The sequence below is a fragment of the Nomascus leucogenys genome, chromosome 11, assembly GCF_006542625.1.
Source record: "Nomascus leucogenys isolate Asia chromosome 11, Asia_NLE_v1, whole genome shotgun sequence".
Taxonomy (NCBI): domain Eukaryota; kingdom Metazoa; phylum Chordata; class Mammalia; order Primates; family Hylobatidae; genus Nomascus; species Nomascus leucogenys.
The window spans coordinates 38,060,800-38,081,170 of record NC_044391.1 but is presented as its reverse complement, the minus strand read 5'-3'; the positions used below and the strand labels follow the sequence as shown (position 1 = coordinate 38,081,170).

General features: G+C 36.4%; 1 protein-coding gene across 3 annotated transcripts in view; it reads right to left on the bottom strand.

The window, feature by feature from the left end:
- BZW2 (basic leucine zipper and W2 domains 2) overlaps positions 1–20,371 on the bottom strand; it is a 60,199-nt gene that overhangs the window by 38,817 nt on the left and 1,011 nt on the right. For 2 of the 3 annotated variants that reach the window (XM_003252601.3, XM_003252602.3), the window contains exon 2: positions 2,060–2,124. The exons of the other annotated variant lie outside the window; for it this stretch is intronic. In XM_003252601.3, the coding sequence (XP_003252649.2) occupies positions 2,060–2,117 (58 nt within the window). In that variant the 5' untranslated portion in view covers positions 2,118–2,124. The remainder of the gene's footprint in view (positions 1–2,059; positions 2,125–20,371) is intronic. 3 annotated transcript variants of the gene reach the window in all.

Below are 20,371 nucleotides of genomic sequence, written 5' to 3'. Positions count from 1 at the left end.
GCAATTTCTTTTCTGTCTGCACGACTAGACTTGTTACTTAAATGGACACAGCACTGCAAGAGAACACAGGCTACTTAGCACTGACTGCCAAAGGCATATAAAGTCAGTTATCGATGAAATAATTTAGTCCTCCAAGATCATTACATGGGATTCTGCTCCAACATCTTTTATCTTTATACATATTTCCTTAAATATTTTTCAGTAATTCCCTTCAACTTTATTTAATTTAACCACTCACATCATGTCTCCTCTTTGAAAAAGTTTCCCTATTGCGTTCCAGTTCAGCTTTTTTTTTTTTTTTTTTTTTTTTGAGATGGAGTTTCACTCGTGGCCCAGGCTGCAGTGCAGTGGCTCGATGTCGGCTCACTGCAACCTCCCCCTCCCGGGTTCAAGCGAGTCTCCTACCTCAGCCTCCAGAATAGCTGGGATTACAGGCATGCGCCACCACGCCTGGCTAATTTTGTGCTTTTAGTAGAGACTGGGTTTCTCCATGTTGGTCAGGCTGGTCTCAAACTCCCAACCTCAGGTGATCCGCCCGCCTCGGCCTCCCAAAGTGCTGGCATTACAGGTGTGAGCCACCGTGCCTGGCCCCAGTTCAGCTATTCTTATATCCAAGAGGACCTCTATATAATTATGCAAAACTGACTAAATATAAAATCATGTTTAAAATAGTCTTGGCTTGGTGTAGTGGCTCATGCCTGTAATCCCCTCACTCTGGGAGGCTAAGACATGAAGATCGCTTGAGCCCAGCTTCAAAAACATAGCAAGACCTTGTCTCCACAAAAAAGTGGCTGCTTGGGTGGCTGAGGTGGGAGGAGCACTTGAGCCCAGGAGGTTGAGTCTGCAGTAGCTGTGATGGCACCACTGTATTCCAGCCTAGGTGTCAGAGCAAGACCTTATCTCAAAAATAAATATGCCAATAATTAATTAAAAATAAATAAATAGGCGGATCACAAAGTCAGGAGATTGAGACCAGCATGGCCAATATGGTGAAACCCCATTTGTACTAAAAATACAAAAATTAGCTGGGTATGATGGCAGGTGCCTGTAATCCCAGCTACTTGGGAGGCTGAGGCAGGAGAATCACTTGAATCTGGGAGGCGGAGATTGCAGTGAGCTGAGATGGCGCCACTGCACTCCAGCCTGACGACAGAGCGAGACTCCATCTCAAAATAAATAAATAAATAAAGTCTTTTATACAGGCCAGGCGCAGTGGCTCACATCCACAATCTCAGCACTTTGGGAGGCCAAGGGAGGAGGACTGCTTGAGGCCAGGAGTTCGAGACCCTGTCTCTACAAAAGAATTTTTTTTAAAACGTAGCCAGGTGTGGTGGTGTGCACCTATAGTCCCAGCTACTTGGGAGGCTGAGGTGAAAGGACCACCTGAGCCCAGGTGTTTGAGGATGCAGCGAGCTATCATCACACCACTGCACTCCAACCTGGGCGACAGTGCAAGACCCTGTCTCTAAAAAAATATATAAAATATTATTTACACAAACAGAATGCTAAGATGAACATTATAAAAAAAAAGTCACTCACACAAATAGAAATTTTACCAGTCATCATCAAAATGGGTCTATAACTACTCTTATCACAATTAAAGACACTTGAAAATATGGTTTTTAAGGGGAATTTAGGGCAATAGATTTATTTTGACTTCCTCATTTCTGAAAAATTAAAAAACTCTTCAATATCTCACTTCCTAATTTACTTTTCATTTTATCATCTTTGCCATCAACGTTTTCATAAAACGACAAAGAAAGCAAAAACCAAATACCATGCTAATGTCAAAACCAGTAAAATTTATCAATTGCCTTTATAACCTCCGAAGACAACCTGAACAGAGATATCTATCCCATTCTGTAAGTAGCACAGGCAAATTAAATAACTTGTCCAACAAGTAACTGGCAGTTCTATGGTTTCACTAAAGCACTTCAGATTCTACACTCAGAGCTCAAATGAGTAGAATCAGTGAGGCTGGGGGAAACAGGGATCATTCAGATTCTTCTCCAATCTTATATTTTGGTTACAACTTTAAACACACACACACACAACCTACCCCTTTTCCGAGTTTTGAACCGCTGGCCTGTTAGCACTGGCTTCTGATGCTTATTCATAAAATTTCTGAAAACAAAGAAAATAAAGATTATGTATTTCAAATAAGCATTTTATATGGAAAACATATGGCCAATAAGTTTGGTTGAACATATGTTCAACCTCATTCATTACTGAATATGTCTCTTTTATTTTATTTTTTTCAATTGAGATGGAGTCTCGCTGTTGCCCAGGCGGGAGTGCAGTGGTGTGCTCTCGGCTCACTGCAACCTCCCCATCCCGGGTTCAAGCGATTATCCTGCCTCAGGCTCCTGAGTAGCTGGGACTACAAGTGTGAGCCACCATGCCCAGCTAATTTTTGTATTTTTAGTAGAGACGGGGTTTCACCATGGTGGCCAGGTCTTGAACTCCAGACCTCGTGATCCACCCACCTTGGCCTCGCAAAGTGTTGGGATTACAGGCATGAGCCATGGCACCCGGCATAAATACACTTTCAAAAATGAGATCTAATTTTAACTTCGACTAGCAAAAATTTTAAAGTTTACCAATACTCAGTGTTGGCAAAAGACATAGGAAAAACAACCACAGACACCAACTTTGATGTAAAGATTAAACTCCATGAAATACTTTGAGGAAAATTTTGGTGAGTATTTACTATATTTACTATAAATATTTACATGGGCATAACCTTGGTCCAGCAATACCCTACCGGGAATTTATCCTGTAGTTATATTCACACAAGAATGCAAATATACTTGTATATGTAAAAGGATTTAGTTGCAGCATTGTTGTATACATAAAAAATGGAACACGAAATGTCCTCAAATAAGTTATCATTTAGGCACCAAGTGGAACACCATGAAGCTTTATGAAAGCAAGAATTAGATCTAACTGTACCACATTTCTGATCCTGGCTACCTTTCTGACTATATATGTATGTTCAATACACATCTCGTCTCATCGCTCATTGAGTTCCAGTCACATTGATCTCTTTGTTGTTCTTCCAATAGGCCAGATAAGGTCTGGCTTCTGAGACTCTGTTCCTGCCTCTCTTTCAGGAAAGATCTTCTCCAGCTGTCCACATGGCTATCTCCTTGCAATCATTCAAATGCCTCCCTGAAAACGGAGGTCTTCTCTGACCATCTTCACCAAAGTGGCCCGTTGTCACTAGCTCTCCTTACTTAGCTTTATTTTTCTTTAGCAGTGCCTGCCATTTTATTATTATCTCTTTGTCTGGGGTCTATACCCTCCATGAGTGTAACCTCCACTAGGACAGGAACCTTGTAGATTTTTATTCCATAGAGCTCCTTTAGCTCCTCCATTCTGTATCTTTTATATTAAGCAAAGTATAAACATATAATAAATACTTTTCAAATAAGTTGCTGGACTGATATGGAAAGATGCTCAAGGGATATTGATAGTGGAAAAAAGCAAGCTGAATAAAAGAATGTAAAGTACTTGGTTAAAAGGAGGGTGTATAGAATATATGGTTTTCTATGCAATAACAATTTAAGAAGGATACAAGAAACAGTTAATAGATTTTTAATTTTTTTGGTTTACCTTAATGGACAGGGATTTGAGTACTTTATACTATTTTACTGGATTTAATACACAATTTAAAAAATGTAATATATTATCTTTGAAAAAATGTAAGGCCTGCTCCATAAGACTTCTTAAAAACTGAGAATACGCTTGCTGACTTAAATATTATAAACTGAAAATATGTCTAGATTGCTTCAATTATGAATGCCAAACATTCAATATAACATGCATTATTCAAGCAAATTATTTAATTACCTTCCAAACCTTTTAGATATTCATTTGGAAATGCCTAGATTTCCTTAATTACTTATACCATCAAACAATAAAAAATTTACATTATTCAAGTAATTTAATTACTCCTGAAAGTTTTTTAAAAAAATCTTTAAGAACATGAAAAAATTATTTATGTACCAAATTTTCCCTCTTATGCATAAAAGAGAAACTTGTAGCTTCACATAATAAAAAATCTGTTTATTATTGAAAACTTCAAGTTAATCGTTATTTTAGAAGGGAAACTAATAAAAAGTCACATAAAAACAAAAAAAGTAATTACATGGTTTGAGAAATAATTTTTATCAACCCTATAAAGTAAAATGAACTTAATACATCACGCTTCGAGATACAAAGGTTATTAAGCCAGAATCCATGCCCTCGAGAAACTCACTGGGAGGGATAAAATTCAAACGTTTGCAACACAATGTACTAGTTCAAACAGTAGAAACACAGACCAGAGTAAGAATAAAGTAATTGATTGCTTATGTGTACGGGGCAACAGCAACATATCGAAATCATCACAAATGCTATAAACTTAATCAATGAATTCCCGTTTCACTTGATGGATGTTGAAAACAGAGCTTCTAATGCATCATTTATATTTACCGCAAAAGTTTCATTCAGAAACTTTCCTGCTGGCATTATAAACAGATTCACTCTGGATCAGCCAATACTTTATTGTTGCAAAAGTGATGATGATATACATATTACTGTCTCCATATCTCCCAAACACAAATATTATACAAAATGTATCTGTGTTAGCAAAAAAAAATATGTGTCAAGAATTTGGGTGTTGGGTCTTGTACCAAGATGCAAAAAGAATGTAACTCAACTAGACAGAAATCTCTCCAGCAGACTTCTCTGCCAAAGATTTTTTCTTCTTTCTTTCTGTCCTTCCTTTTTCTTTCTCTCTCTTTCCTTCCTTTTTTTTCTCTCTCTACTTCCTTAGAGATGAGGGTGTTACTATGTTGACCAGGGTGACTTCAAACTCCTGGACTCAAGCAATTCTCTCATCTCGCCTCTTGAGTAACTAGGATTACAGGCACACACCACTGTGCCAGGCTAAAAATGGTTTTTAATTTGTAATTTAAAAAATTCTAAAGTGTGAGTCCTTCCTAAAAGTTTTGTTTTGGGGTTTAGAACACAAACTCATGGAATTCCCTAATTAACTCTTTGCACCTTGTTTCTATTTTTTCTGTTAATGGAGAAGTACCACCAAACACAGCATATGAAAGAATTACTCTATTTTCAAATGTTAAGCTTTTATACTTACTTCCTTTCTAAGCATAAAAGTTTGTTTCTTTATAACCCAGGTATGTGGGCTTACTTCTCATACCCTTGATATATTCCATGTGGAGAAACATACAATAACATGTAAACATAAAAATGTATGCAAAGACTTTGATATAACACCCAAAATTAAAACAAACAAACAAAAACTCACCCACTGGTGGTGACAGACTAAATGAAGATATTCTGCTCTCCAAGAGTGTCTATGCTTTAGCTGTTACTATTTGGAGCAGAGGCCCCACATCCCTCTAAATTTAGCTCTTCATGCTACACTATAATCTGCTCCAGTAAGGGTCAGCCTTTATAAGGTACTCACTGAGCCCTTATAAAAGCCCTGGCCTAAGAGAAGCAAGGACACTTTGAATAAGAAACTGCTAGCTTCAACCTAGGAAAATAACAAAGAAACAGTAACAAAGACAGTTCTATTAGGCCAATGTCAAAGGCTGTTAGTACACTGCCCTACAATGTATTTTCAAATCTAATAACTAAAAATACTTAAGTTTAAAAAAATAAAAGTTTAACATTATCCTCAGAGACAAATCCCCGTGGGGGTACAACCTATGCATCATTGACAATTTGGCTTCTGTTTTAAAAACTATAAGCCACACACAAAATACGCACGTATTCTACCAAAATGGAACAGTTCCATGGTTTAAAATAATATTAAAATTGTATGTGAAATGGCAAACAAAATGGACTTAAGTATTTCACATGTCATCTAAGAGACTACATTTCTTGGATACTCCACAAGGTAATAGAAGGCTATAAGAATACTAAAATGATCCAATCAATCAAATATTTAGAAACTTGATACTATATTAATGAACACTTTTGCATAAATTCCTATTTTAAGTGTAAATTGAAAGGTTTTTATGTCTAACCTATTACATCTATTTCTGTTACCTACCTCATTCTGTTAATCTTCTAACTGTCCTAACATCTTTTTCAAATTCGGTCCCTTAACTTGCAGTGAGACTCTGGGCCCAGGTGTGACAATGAGCCACACGCACAGATGCATCTCATGGCAACTGTGCACTAATCCTTCCAGGTGCCCAGCCCACCTTAAGTGGATTAGCACCTTCAACGTAGACTGATCAGTTTTACCTGGGACTCTTCTTTAGTTCTCTCCATTTTGGAAAGGAACTGATCTACCAGAGGACTTACCTTCTAGTTATCCCTACAAGGGAATGACTGCTCCTGTCTAATTATCCAGCACTTTGGTCCTAGATTCTATTTTTGACTGTTCTGGTCTGACTCATCTTTGAACTATGATAACCTGCCTTACGTAACACGCTATATTACTAACATGTGCTATGCATATGTTATTCCAACAACTTTATGAGCATATATACTCTAAAGCAGGGAACACAACATTTTTTGTAAAGAAATAAAGGAAAAATATTTTACTCTCTCTGAGGGATATAAGGTTTCTGTTCCAACCACTCAATTCTGCTGTTACAGTGTGAAAGCAGCCATGGACAATATGCAAACAAATGGTCATGGCTGTATTCCAATAAAACTTCATATTAACACAACAAGTGGTGGACCAGATTGGACCCCCAGGAAGTCCTTTATGAACTCCTATTCTAGCGCAGTGTATCCAATAGAAGTCTCTATGATGATGGAAACGTTCTATATCAGCACTATCTAATACAGTAGCCACTACTGATCCCTTGAAATGTGGCTAGTGACTAGAGAAATGAATGTTTAATTTTATTTTATTTCCATTAACTAAATTTAAACAGTGTGGCTAATGGTTACTTATGTTGGGCCGTGCAATTCTTATGTCCCAAAACACTTAAATTTGATACAAAGATAAAAATACATCTAAAGAATAGAAATTTTTAATTAATATTTTTCAAATAAAGTAGCTCGAAGAGTAGTCTGCACAAATTTCAAAGCCAGGTGGCTATAGTGAGGAAAAAAGAAAAATTACCACATTTCAAAGTAACACACTGTGTGCAGTCAATACTGTTTAAGACTTTAGGGAAAAAAGACCTTTTTTTTTTTTTTTAAATATGGAGTCTCACTCTGTCACCCAGGCTAAAATGCAGGTGTGTGATCTCTGCTCACTGCAGCCCCGACCACGTGGGCTCAAAAGATCCTCCCAAGTAGCTAGGACTACAGGCACACTACCAGGCCCGGCTATTTTTTTATATATTTTGGTAGAGGTGGGGTTTCCCCATGTTGCCCAAGATGGAAAAAAGACTCTGGAGTCTAAAAATTATAGAGCAACAACATAAAAAAGGATGAGTTCATATCCTTTGTAGGGACATGGATGAAGCTGGAAACCATCATTCTCAGCAAACTATCTCAAGGACAAAAAACCAAACACCGCATGTTCTCACTCATAGGTGGGAACTGAACAATGAGAACACTTGGACACAGCAAGGGGAACATCACACACTGGGGCCTGTTGTGGGGTGGGGGAGATGGGAGGGATAGCATTGGGAGATATACCTAATGTAAATAACGAGTTAATGGGTGCAGCACACCAACATGGTGCATATATACATATGTAACAAACCTGCACGTTGTGCACAGGTACCCTAGAACTTAAAGTATAATAAAAAATAAAAATAAAAAAATAAAAATTATAGGGCAACAATATCATTCCCAAAGTATAAAATGTTTCATAAAGATATAATAACAACACACAAAACTCAAAATTGAGACACTTCACTGCAGTGTTCTCATGAAGCACTTTGTATTTAATAACAAGTTTCAAGAATTACCTTTTAGTCTATATTTTAAATGAGTAAAATTATCTACTATTAAAATAAACTTTAAAAATTACCCATAACTATACAACATTTTCCTTTCCATTAATGCTAAAATTAAAAGAACAAGTAACATAAAATCCTTTACAGAAAATAAAGGAATCTAGGAATCTTTTGGAGTGATAACATTGTATTATCATTCTCTCCAAAGAAACAAAAAATAATTAAGTTGGTTCTAAAAGTTTAAATTATTGACACTCTAAGCAATAAACTAACTATATGCCTATAATAACACTATACAATTTGTTGCCTGAAATAACATTAGCTTGTTTAATATCCTCATCATGATTTTGTAACAGCCTCTGCCTACTCAAAATCACTCAGCCAGTACAAAAAGCTTAATTACTAACAAATACTATGAAAGTTGTAGTATTTATAATAATTGAAAAAAATTAAAATTCAAAATATGACACAAGTTATTTGGGCTTTAATAACTCTTTATAAGGTAGATAGTTGGCGCAAGTAAAGAGTCCACCATTAAAGTTCTTCACTGGAAAATATATACATTTTTGAGGAGACTATACTTTTTTTATTTTTTTTTTTAGTTTTTAAGAGACCGAGTTTCACCATGCTGCCCAGGCTGGTCTCCAACTCTTGAGCTCATGCAGTCCTCCTGCCTCAGCCTCCCAAATTGCTGGGATTCCTCACCTGACCCCGTTTAATGCTTTTTTTCAAAAGTTTTTTTATTCTTTTATATTATTCAGGATAAGAATGAAAGGAATAGGGAAATGACAGCAATATATTTTTTTTTTCTGAGACGGAGTCTTGCTCTGTTGCCCAGGCTGGAGTGCGGTGGTGCGATCTTGCTTCACTACAACCTCCGCCTCCTGGGTTCAAGTGATTCTCCTGCCTCAGCCTCCCAAGTAGCTGGGATTACAGTTGTGCGCCACCACGCCCGGCTAATTTTTGTATTTTTAGTACAGACAGGGTTTCACTATGTTGGACAGGCTGATCTCGATCTCCTGACCTCGTGATCTGCCCACCTCGGCCTCCCAAAGTGCTGGGATTACAGGCGTGAGCCACAGCAATATTTTTATATTAGAAAAAAGAGCATTTGACTTTATTTTTCCCTTAGAGCTGTTAATGCAAATCTCCTTTAAGAAAACATAAAGGCACCATGATAAAGTTTTCATTTTATTATAATACTTCCAAAACTACTTTACACCTTAAACTAATTAGAAGACCTAAGTTGTAAATGCTTGAATGCTTGTTTTTAAAATTTCCTTTTAAATAAAAATAAAAATATTACAAAAATTACATTTTAAATATCCATGTAGAAACAAATTAAGGCAACTACACAATGTCACTTACTTTATCTCAATGAAGCTATTTTCAAAAACTTTTAAGAAGTATAAATTAATTCCTAAACTCCTTTCATTCTAGGAATCACTTCCTGGTCTCTAGTTAATGCAATTCTACTTTTCTAAGAGGTCCCTTAAGGCACGTGCATTCCTTCCTCTGGGCCCTTGCACTTTCCCCAGATGGGTTATCTCCCAGGTCCTGCCCTTTCCCCAAGGGCTAGTCAGCACATTCAATCTTCCAGATGGTCTAATTTTACTGATGTCATTCTTACGTCTTTCAACACTCTGAAGACACAAACACATATACACTACCCACATTGTAGCATACTTTGGCTTTTAGAAAACCCATCCCTCAAATATAATGGTTCAGGGTACTTTAACAAAATGCCCTAAAACTTCTGCTCTCGATAAGTTAAGACCCTTAGGTCTGAAATGTCAATGAAGTGCTGAGGTTGAGAAACCCTACTGTAGAGAGGAAACAATGGTGAGCAAAGCCAGAGATGGTCCCTGCTCTCAAGGGCTGAAAATTTTGCACCCAGGTCTGAACATACCAGTGGCAACGAAGCACATATTTTATTGAACTACTTACTCGTATTTGCCAAACACTGGTGTCAAATTTTAGAAAAAAAAAGTTTATCACTGAATAGATAGTCATATCTCAAACCAAAAGTACAGTTAGAATGTACAAAATACATGTTTCCCAGTCTCTGATACTAACAATTTATTTCTGAAATTGGTAATTTTACATCTTATGCAATTTAGCGGGAGGGCAGCGGATAGGCAAGAATATGGGTTTTAAAGAGAGCAGAAAAAGCAGCTCAACACCAGCAGACAAACTTTTTTTACTTTAGGATATTGCATCAATGGAAACAAAAACAAGAAAGAAAAGAGAAATTTTAATATACAATGTGTGACTTAAAAATGCTAATTTCTATGACTTTGAGAAAACAATGACATGCTATGTAGATACAGCAAAATGCAATATTCTATATACATGATGTGATCTTGGCTATGTAAAATACATTTGCATCCAATGGTGGTAAACATGAGTAGTGGGTTCAAGGCACCTCTTATTCTTCTTACCTATACTTGTCTATATTTTCTGTAATATAAATACATATCTTTTTTATAATTAGAAAATTGCATATACTTAAGTGAAAAGGTTTTAACCTCTTTTGAAGTTCAAACCAATTCTCAAAGAGTCACAAGCAATAATAACATTTTTGCATAAAAAGATATGTGCCACAGGATCTAACTATCATTCCCTACTGAGAGAAACCAAGGTTTCTTGGATAAATGGCTGACTCCAAGGTTAGAGCAGGGGAGAATCACTATGATCCTGGGATGTCTTGTGTTGGCAAATTCAAAAGTGCCTAAAAAAAATCAAACTAGATCAAAACAACATAAGAGCCATCTTGAGGACAATTCCACTGGCCTAGCCCAGGGCAATTTGAGGACCCAAGTAACTAAGGATAATAGCTAATAACCCATTCAACAAAATACAAACCCATAGGTCCATGCTCATAACTTTTAGGTTCATTTTAAAGAAAACAAATTTTTCAGTACACAAGGAAAGGGAAGTAAGTGAAAGATTTTCTTTCAGTAGAATGTCAACTAATAAACAGAGAATGAAACATTGAATTAGAAAACCACCATTTTGCAACAATTAAATAAAAAATTGATTCATGCAAGAGTAATCAATGTATGCTAAACCTATGTGTGTGTGTGTGTGTTTGTGTGCGTGCGCTGGGGACTGCTTGATGATCAACAAGATACTTACATAGCCTCCAAGCATCTTCACATAAATTTTTTTAAAAATATAACTACATATTGGAGAAACAAGACCATACCCTAACCAAAGGACAACATACAATCACTACAACTCCAGATGTTTTACACTTAGAAGGACATATTGCTCATGTGGTACTCTAGACAAAAACACATGACCTGAATAGCTAATCATGAGGAAATAGATGTATATCTAGGGACATTCTCCAAAACAACTGGTCTGTATTCTTCATCAATGATAACATCTTTCCAAAACAAAGGTTGAAGAACTGTTCCAGGAGAATTAAAGGGGCATTGCTAAACGCAATACACATTTCTGGACTGAATGCTGTAGTGGGAAAAAATATCTATGTATATATACATAGTCATTCATATATATATATACACACACACACACACACACACACAAATATACGACTATTGAGACAACCTAAGAAGTTGGAGTATAAAGATAAAATTTACTGAATTTTTTTTTTGCACTGTGGTTCTGTAAGAAAAGTATCTTTTTTTACAGAATAAATACTGAAGAAATAAGGGATAAAGGCAGAAAGCGTATGCAACCTACTCTCAAATGATTAAGAAATAAAACTGATTATGTATACATAGAACCCTGGAGCAATGGCAAACACAGGAAGCCATATGTATTTTAGGGCTTGGCATGGTGGTTCAGATCTGTAATCCCAGCACTTCGGGAGGCAAATATCATATGATCTCACTCATGTAGAATCTAAAAAAGTTGGTATCATAGAAGTAGAGAGTAGAATAGTAGTTTCCCGGAGACAGAGGAGAATAGGAGTGAGGTGGGGATAGGGAAAGATTGGTGAACAGGTACAGAGTTACAGTTAGGAAGAATAAGCTCTAGTGTTCTATTGCACAATAGAGTTATTATAGTTAACAATAATGTATCATATACTACAAAAGAGCTAAAAGAAAGGATTTTGATTGTTCTTACCACAAAGAAATGACGAGTGTTCAATGTAATGAATATGCTAATCACCCTGATTTAATTATTACACAATGTATGTGTATATGGAAACACCACACTGTATCCCATATACGAACAATTACTATATGCCAGTTAAAAACAAAAATGTTATATAGTAACTTAATTTAAAAAAACGTTTTCCAGCATTTACCCATCAAAGTAATTTCTTCCTTCAATAAAGAAAAACTATGAACTAATAATGCTTCCATTAACCAAAACTCCTTTTAATTAATAGATTTATGAACCTTTTTTAGAATTTCCTCTGGAGTCTACAGACCATTCTTTTGACTATCCTCAATGATGAGAAATTTCCTTGTTTGATAGAGGATTTAATTTTAGAAAGTCGCCAGAGATCATTCAGAGTCTAATCCATTGAAAAAAGTAGGTGGCCACTTTGAAGCTATCTGGTGTGTCTAACCAGGTTTTTGAAACAAAATACTGAAAAGAAGCAAAAAAGTAGGTGATTAAGCTGAGAAATAACAGCATCTTTAGTTGAAAGTGAGAGGTAAACTTTAAAAATGACTGATTATAAGGTCAGCTCATCATGTATATTATAGAATATTTAAGGAAAAATTAGAAAAAATCTATCAGTCTAACTTTCAGTAATGACTACTGTTCACATTTAAACACAGTATAGTATACAGGCTGGGCACGGTGGCTTATGCCTGTAATCCCAGCACTTTGGGAGGCTGAGGCAGGCGGATCACCTGAGGTCAGGAGTTTGAGACAAGCCTGGGCAACATGGTGAAACCGTGTATCCACTAAAAAAAAAAAAAAAAAAAAAAAAAAAAAAAAAAAAAAAAAAATTAGCCAGGCATGGTGGTGCACGCCTGTAATCCCAGCTACTTGGAAGGCTGAGGCACGAGAATCACTTGAACCCTGGAGGCAGAGGTTGCAGTGAGCCAAGATCATGCCACTGTATCACAGCCTGGCTGACAGAGGAACACTCCATCTCATAAATAAATATCATCTGTTTTTTTTTTGGGGGGGGAGGTTATATACAGAAAAAAATTAAAATTAAATTCTACCATCTTTTCTCACATTATGCTAAAATACAATTTAAAAAATGATTTGCATTTGGACTTGGAGTTACATAACTTGATTCAGTGATATCCTATAGAATCTTTATTTTAAAAGTCATGTGTTCCACTGCATCACTTTAGGAAACACCGAAACTCTTATAGAGAAGGAAATGTCCTTGAAATTTGTTAATATTATAATTTTAAGCTTAGAAAAAAGCAAGATGATCTCTATATTATTATTATTACTTTTTGAGACAGAGTCTTACTCTGTCACCCAGGCTGGAGTACAGTGGCACAATCTCGGCTCACTGCAAACTCCGCCTCCCTTGGATTCTCATGCCTCAGTCTCCCAAGTAATTAATTTTTGTATTTTTTTTTGGTAGAGATGGGGTTTCGCCATGTTGGCCAGGCTGGTCTCAAACTCCTGACCTCAAGTGATCTGCCCACCTTGGCCACCCAAAGTGATGGGATTACAGGCATAAGTCACCATGCCCGGCTGGTCTCTATATTATTTTAACTAGTGTTTTAAAACTTTAAAGTAATAATACACTGACGGCAAAAACAAAACAAAATCAAACAAACAAAAAACTCCAACACAGTACAGAAGCGTAGTGCTCTTCCCAGTCTTTCACTCTTGACCTTATATCCTAGCCCCACTCCATGGAGATGATAATAATTTAAACCCTTTAACATCATCCTATGTAACCTTTTAGAAAATGCCTATGCATTCGAGATTTTCACCTCCACTGAAGACAAAAGTAGTATTTATTATTAATGAGTCTCCTCATCTCCAATGTTCCTTCCTCCAGAAAAGTGCTTTTTCATTGGAAGATACCTAAATACATGTTGAGCTTTACATAGTAGAGGAGAAAGATGATTTTATATGAGATTTACTTTCCACCTAGAGGAAAGGAGCTATGGACAGCACACACAACACTGGCCTTGCTAACTGAGGCGAGGAGAACCACGAGATGAAAATCAGCAAGGAGTGGAATGGCAATGCCAGAGAGCAAGTTAGTTTACAACAGACACAAAACTGATGGGAGTGTTGGTGACTATTACTCCAATGGGGAAGTCAGAAGATAAGTTATTACAGTAAAAGGGTGTTGAAGTGTTTGCCTCTCTTCAGAGGATTTTTAATCAAGGAAAAGGGGAAAATAAAATCTTCAGGAAAAAAAAAAGAAATAAAAAGAAAAGTAAGGCCTAGACTGGTAGCCACTGAGAGAATGCTGTTTTGGAGCAATTGCTTAAAAATCGTAATAGTGGACCTTCAAGAAGCTCAAAGGTGGTGGTGGGCATGAGTCCAAATATTTGCTCACTTACTAGTTCTCTCAACCAAGAAACTTCCATCCTCCCAGAAGGGGACCTGCCCAAGCCTGTCTAGCAGGTGAAGCTTTATTTGAAGGGCTACACACACACACACACACGCACACACACACGCAAAGTTACTTTCCATATGCATGCTTATTACACAATGACAGCATGAACTGGATAGAAATGCCAAGCCTACTCTAGGGCACACTGATGACATGGGATTGGATTCCCTGACATAACTTTTAGAAGTGGACCATATAAAGTCGAATTAAAGGAAATAAAAAAGAACTAGTACAGAGCTACAAGCTCTCTGAATCATACCTTTTAAAAAGGTTTAAGCCAGGTATGGTGGCTCACGCCTGTAATCCCAGTACTTTGGGAAGCCGAGGTGGGTGAATCACCTGAGGTCAGGTGTTTGAAACCAGCCTGGCCAACATGGTGAAACCCCATCTGTACTAAAAATACAAAAATTAGCCAGGCGTGGTGGCAGGCACCTGTAATCCCAGCTACTCAGTAGGCTGAGGCAGGAGAATCACTTGAACCCAGGAGGCAGAGGTTACAGTCAGCCAAGATCACACCATTGCACTCCAGATTGGGCAACAAGAGCGAGACTCCATCTCAAAAAAAAAAAAAAAAAAAAAAAGGCTTAAACCTACAGAGAATCATTCATTTATTTGTTTGCCAAATATATCAGGTCTGGTACTAGTCAATAGGGATGCAGCAAGCACTAAATCAGGCAAGTTTCATGGAGGTCACTTTCTATCAGGTGGAGCTTTGTTCCAAGTATTCCACAACCGGGCAGAACAAGTTAGCAAGCACTGATGGTCTCCAGTATGTTTAAAGACAACATATGATGCATTCGAGTTGCAGTTGTGTTTATTAACGTTTTAATAATTAAGTGCATTTTTTTTTTACTTTGTAACTTACAAGTGGCATCCATGAGGAATGGAATACTTTGAAAACCATGGATGTAAGCCCAGTCCCTAAGCTAACCTTCAGATAAGGCACTGAGATGTCAAACCACTTGGCTGAGGTCAGGAATTCCATTCTAGCATTGGTAAGACAGTGGAGATCAAAGCAGAAAGATCCCTGCCCATCTGGAGCTTATGTACATAGAAGAGTTGGGGCCAGAACCTGATCCACTGTCTCTACTCAGTGCATTTTCCAGGGAGCCAACTAAAGCTGTTGCAATGTCTTAGAGAATTATTTATATGATTCTCGAAGGCAGCTTTTTCATTATTTGCCTCATAAATTTTATAGTTTGGAATTAGATGGAGTAGAGCATAAATATTAATTTAAAGTTGAGTTCAGCACTTGGATAAATTGAATTAGCATATGTTACTTCCAAAATACCAAAGAGTTCTCCATACAGTTCTATTAAGCGGTGGGGGGAGAAAGGCATTTATCTTTAGAGAGAGAATTTAACAATACTGCCTCTTAGGGACATACAAATATTAGAAAATTTATGGTACCATAATTTCCAGCACTATAGGATACAGTTTTTAAATTGTTTCCTGCAGAAGCTCAACTCTAACAAAAACACAATCTTCACACTCCCAAATACTAACACCGCATCCTTTTCCTCCAGCCAGCAGTTTCCTCTGCACCATCAACTAGGGGTTCTCTTTCCTGTTTATAATAGTCCCATTCAATTACCTTGTTCACTAAGAAAACCATATAACATTTCTTTTTTCTTCTTAGAAATGACCATAAATCCAGGTTAGTTTGAAAAGCATTAAAGTCTTCTGTGTGGATATATAAAAAGGATGACAGTAGAATATCATCCAATAGTAGCTTATGATATATTCTCTACAGTGCTAAACGTTATTATCCCTTATTATTCATCTCTGCCCCAGGGCTTTTCTTGAGATTTATTTAGAAGTCCTCAAAAATAACAGTACACCTGTTATATTTTTTAAAGTTCTCATCTAGCATAAAAATAACTTGAGATGTGAAAAGAAAATATAATTCTACATCTGACACAAAATAATTCTACATCTTAAGTTATTGTTTTCCTACTAAAATATTAATGTTTTCAGAATTGAAGGTATTAAAGATAGTCAAAGGATTATACTATCTTAAATATTAATACAAGGCATTATTCTTTCTTATTGTCATTATACTTTTTTCCTTTAATTTTTGAATAAACTTAAAAAACATCAATGGAAACACCTATTGCTAAAAAGAAAGAATAATGAGAACATTATCTTTTTGGCATTTAACAAAGAATGGTTCATTCAATGAGTTATCCAAATCTTTATTTTCAAAATAGATAGTTTACATATGACTACCTGAACATTTTTGGCACTCTTCACTTAATACATGCCAAATTTAGAACAGAGCAAATCATTCCACTTGGCACCTAACTGCCCAAAAGATACTTGCTAAAGAGCGCCATGGCCTCAATACACAGAAATGAGTGAGTTAAGAATGAAAAGTATTCTTGTTTATGACCTGCTAATATTGGTGGGTTTCATATTAATTAAATATTCTTTTAAAATCCCAAAGTCTAGGATGACATGTTATAAAGGACATTTAATATATCTAAAACACAATAAAAAATTGTAAACATCAAAAAATCAGTTTAAAAAATTGCACAAATTAGAAAGTAGGTGTCAGATTAAGTATTCGGCTAAGCAAACACTGAGTAAGAACCTACCAGTCACACCCCATCCTGGGCCTGCTCCTGATTTTCCTAGACTAATACTTATCCTATCAGTGCTGACATTGCTTGAAACAGTTTTGGTACTCTTTTTTTTTGGAATGCCTTCCGAGTTGGCTTATGACGCACAGAAGAACATCAGTATCTCCACTTCATTCACCTCTTGATTTTCTCTATTAAACTAAATATATCTGTACCCCTTCTTCAGAATTTTCTTTTCAAAAAAGATGAAGATTAACTACCAGTAAGATATTCATCAATTTGTTCTACAAGCACTGAGTAATGCCACCAACTTTTTACTTTTTGGAGAAGTTAAAATGTGATGTGAAATGTTTATGGAAATGCATTGTTCACAAGACAGTTCTTTGCAGATTTAGGTGTAACTGTTTTAACACTTAAATGAATAATCACATAAGCGAAACTCCAAGTATAGAAAAAAGAACATTTGTATTTATATTACTTTCTTATGTTGTATTTAAAAAAAAAAAAGATTTCTTAGAGGCTGTAATACTTCCAAATTTTCTTTTTAAAAACTGCATTATGGAAAATCTCAAATACATCCAAAAGTAGAGAGAACAGCATAATCAAGTGAATATACTCATCACCCATCTTCAACTGTTAACATAGTCAATTTTATCTCATTTATATTCTCATTCAGTCTCTCTTCCTTTCTGTCACAGAATTATATTAAAACAAATCTCAGCTGTCTTCTCATCCAGTTCTGAAATAATTCTGTTCCTATCTCTAAAAGATAAGTAATCTTTTAAAAATATAACCATAATCTACCTCAAACTTAAAAAAATCAAAATTTCTTATTATCAAATATCCAGTCAATAAAGATACCTAAGTTCAAGGAAAAAAAGTCAAATGTCAAGAAAAACAGTACCCTGAAAGATGTAATACTCAAAAATGCAATAAAAAGGCAGCATTCTCCTAATGTAGAGAGCTGGAAATCAGGGTCTTTAATGGGGAAATCTAAGAATGGCATGCCAAATTTGTAACATGTGCATAGGAACAATTTTTCTTGGTTGATAGCATTCATCAGAATGTCAAGAAGCTTGAGATCCAAAACATTTAAAGACTTTCTGCCTCTGGTTATGATTGTGCGTGCTTACTGCCACCTCACCTCACATTGCCAGGAAGGATTAGTGAAGTAGGAAAACAAATCCACCTAAAATAACTTAGAGATCAAACTGAATTCAACTCAGCTTGTACTGAGCATACACTAGGTGCAAGACACTGGGTTAAACCTGAGAAACAAAGATAAATTTGACCTAGTTAATGTATACTCTAGAATGAGAAGGGACCAAACAGATTAATAATAACTATAATAGAATGCGATGAGAAAGTGCTTGTTTTAGGTATTTTCATGGAGATTCAGATGAAGAAGCAATGATGTCAATTTAGGGGGGTGGTAAAAGAGGGGTCGCTAGAATCCATAAGAAGAGAGAATTAAAGGCTGCCAGCAATGATACCAGTAGCCATGTTGCATATCAATCTCCTCCATGTACAAAGATTTTATTTATAACCCTTGCCAAGAGACATGAATAAATGTATTTACTAGAATGTATATTTCCCTTACTGGATAGAGAGGGAGAGATGAACACAAAAGCTGAAGAAAAGAGGTTTTGTTTAAATTGTGTTTGGAAAGTTGAATAGTTCATCAGATCTGGAGAGGAGATTCAGTGAAAAGGGAAGGGAAGTCATTCGGAGGAGGAGAAAAGCAGGAACAAAGGGGTGGAAATTACCGGCAGGTTGGGGAACAAGCAGAGTGGTGATCTTAGAGCCCAGTGTGTGGGAGGGCCCAGATGACTGGAAATGCCTGCTGAGACCATGGATGGATTGGAACCTTCCAGGCCAGACCCAGCCTTCTATTCTGTGGCCAGCGGAGAGCCATTCAAAGAATGATGGGTGCTCAATGTTTATTGAACTGGTAGTTCCCTGAATTAGCTAGATGGAGACAGGTGAGAGAGAAGCTGGCTACTTAAGATGCACTGCAATAGGTCTAGAGTGGTAGTAGCAGAAAAGATATGAGAGGACACATCCAACATTTCAAACATTTCAGAAATCATTATTCCTTATTCCAATTCTGACTCTGACACTTCCTAATATGGGGTTGTGGGCAAATTATTTCCCTTAGTTTCTGTCCTCTTATTTGCAAAGTGGGTATAATACTGGCTAATTCCTTGGTTGTCATAACACTAGAATAATTCTATGCAAAGCATCTGGTAGAACATCTAGCACAGACTAAATACTCAATATGAAGTAGCTATCTTATTATCAATAAAACTTCTTTGATGCGAATCTATTTTAATATGCTCATTATCTAATCTTATCCCTACATTAAATATTTACACCATACAAAACTACTAATGTAATCAATCCATCTAATGAACAGTACCCATTATGAATCTGTTTCTAGAAATGTAAACTGAACATGATTTATCTGCATTTCTAGGTAGATGTTAGATTCTCTTTCAATGTTATTGTCTCTAAATTCACTGGTCATGTATTCAGAGAACACTAAATACCAACCAAGTGTCATAAGGCATCAAGAAAATAGTAAGCTGCTATCCTCGAGGAACTGACAACCCCAGTGAGACAAACAGGTGTGACCTTCAAGTAACCATGGCCCAGATTTGGCACAAGAGATGGAAATACTAGCAATGAAGTACCCAATTCTGTGTATGCATCTGCTGGTAAGATGCTAAATCACATGTTCCAGGAGGTTACCACTCAAGTGTTTTTTTTCGGTTTGTGGGTTTCTTCCGCATGATACTATGTTATAAATCAACTGTAACTCTGAACTAACAGCATTACAAAAGATTGGTCACTCTCAGAAGCCTTACTACTTGCTTGAACAGCCACATCATTATTAAAGCATCATCCAACAAAAGTATCTTTGTTATACACTGAGATGAATAATTTCAAACCATTTTCATGTAAGATATTCTGGCTCAGATCTGTCCCAGCCTTTAATGCTGAAGCTTTAGGGGGGAAACACAGCTGGAGTTTAGGAAAGATTTTTGCTAAAGGCAGGAAATAATGATAAACATATTCCAGGAGATTTCAGATGTGTTAGTAAAAGCTTCACGCAAAATAAATGCCTAAGGCCAGAGGAAAATGCATTTCGCTTTTCGTATGGCACTATGAGAAGAAACAGTGGTCCTGGGGATGCTTAACAAAAACCACCTACATAATTATTCAAATATTTATCTTTGACACATACACCTCTCTTTGACATACATGAGAGAAACAACAATACTACTCTGTAGGGAAACAACAGTAAAACATAAACACTAATTTCCAAAGAAACTTTCATTGATGATGTAAATATAAATGTGCACCCTGGAGAAATG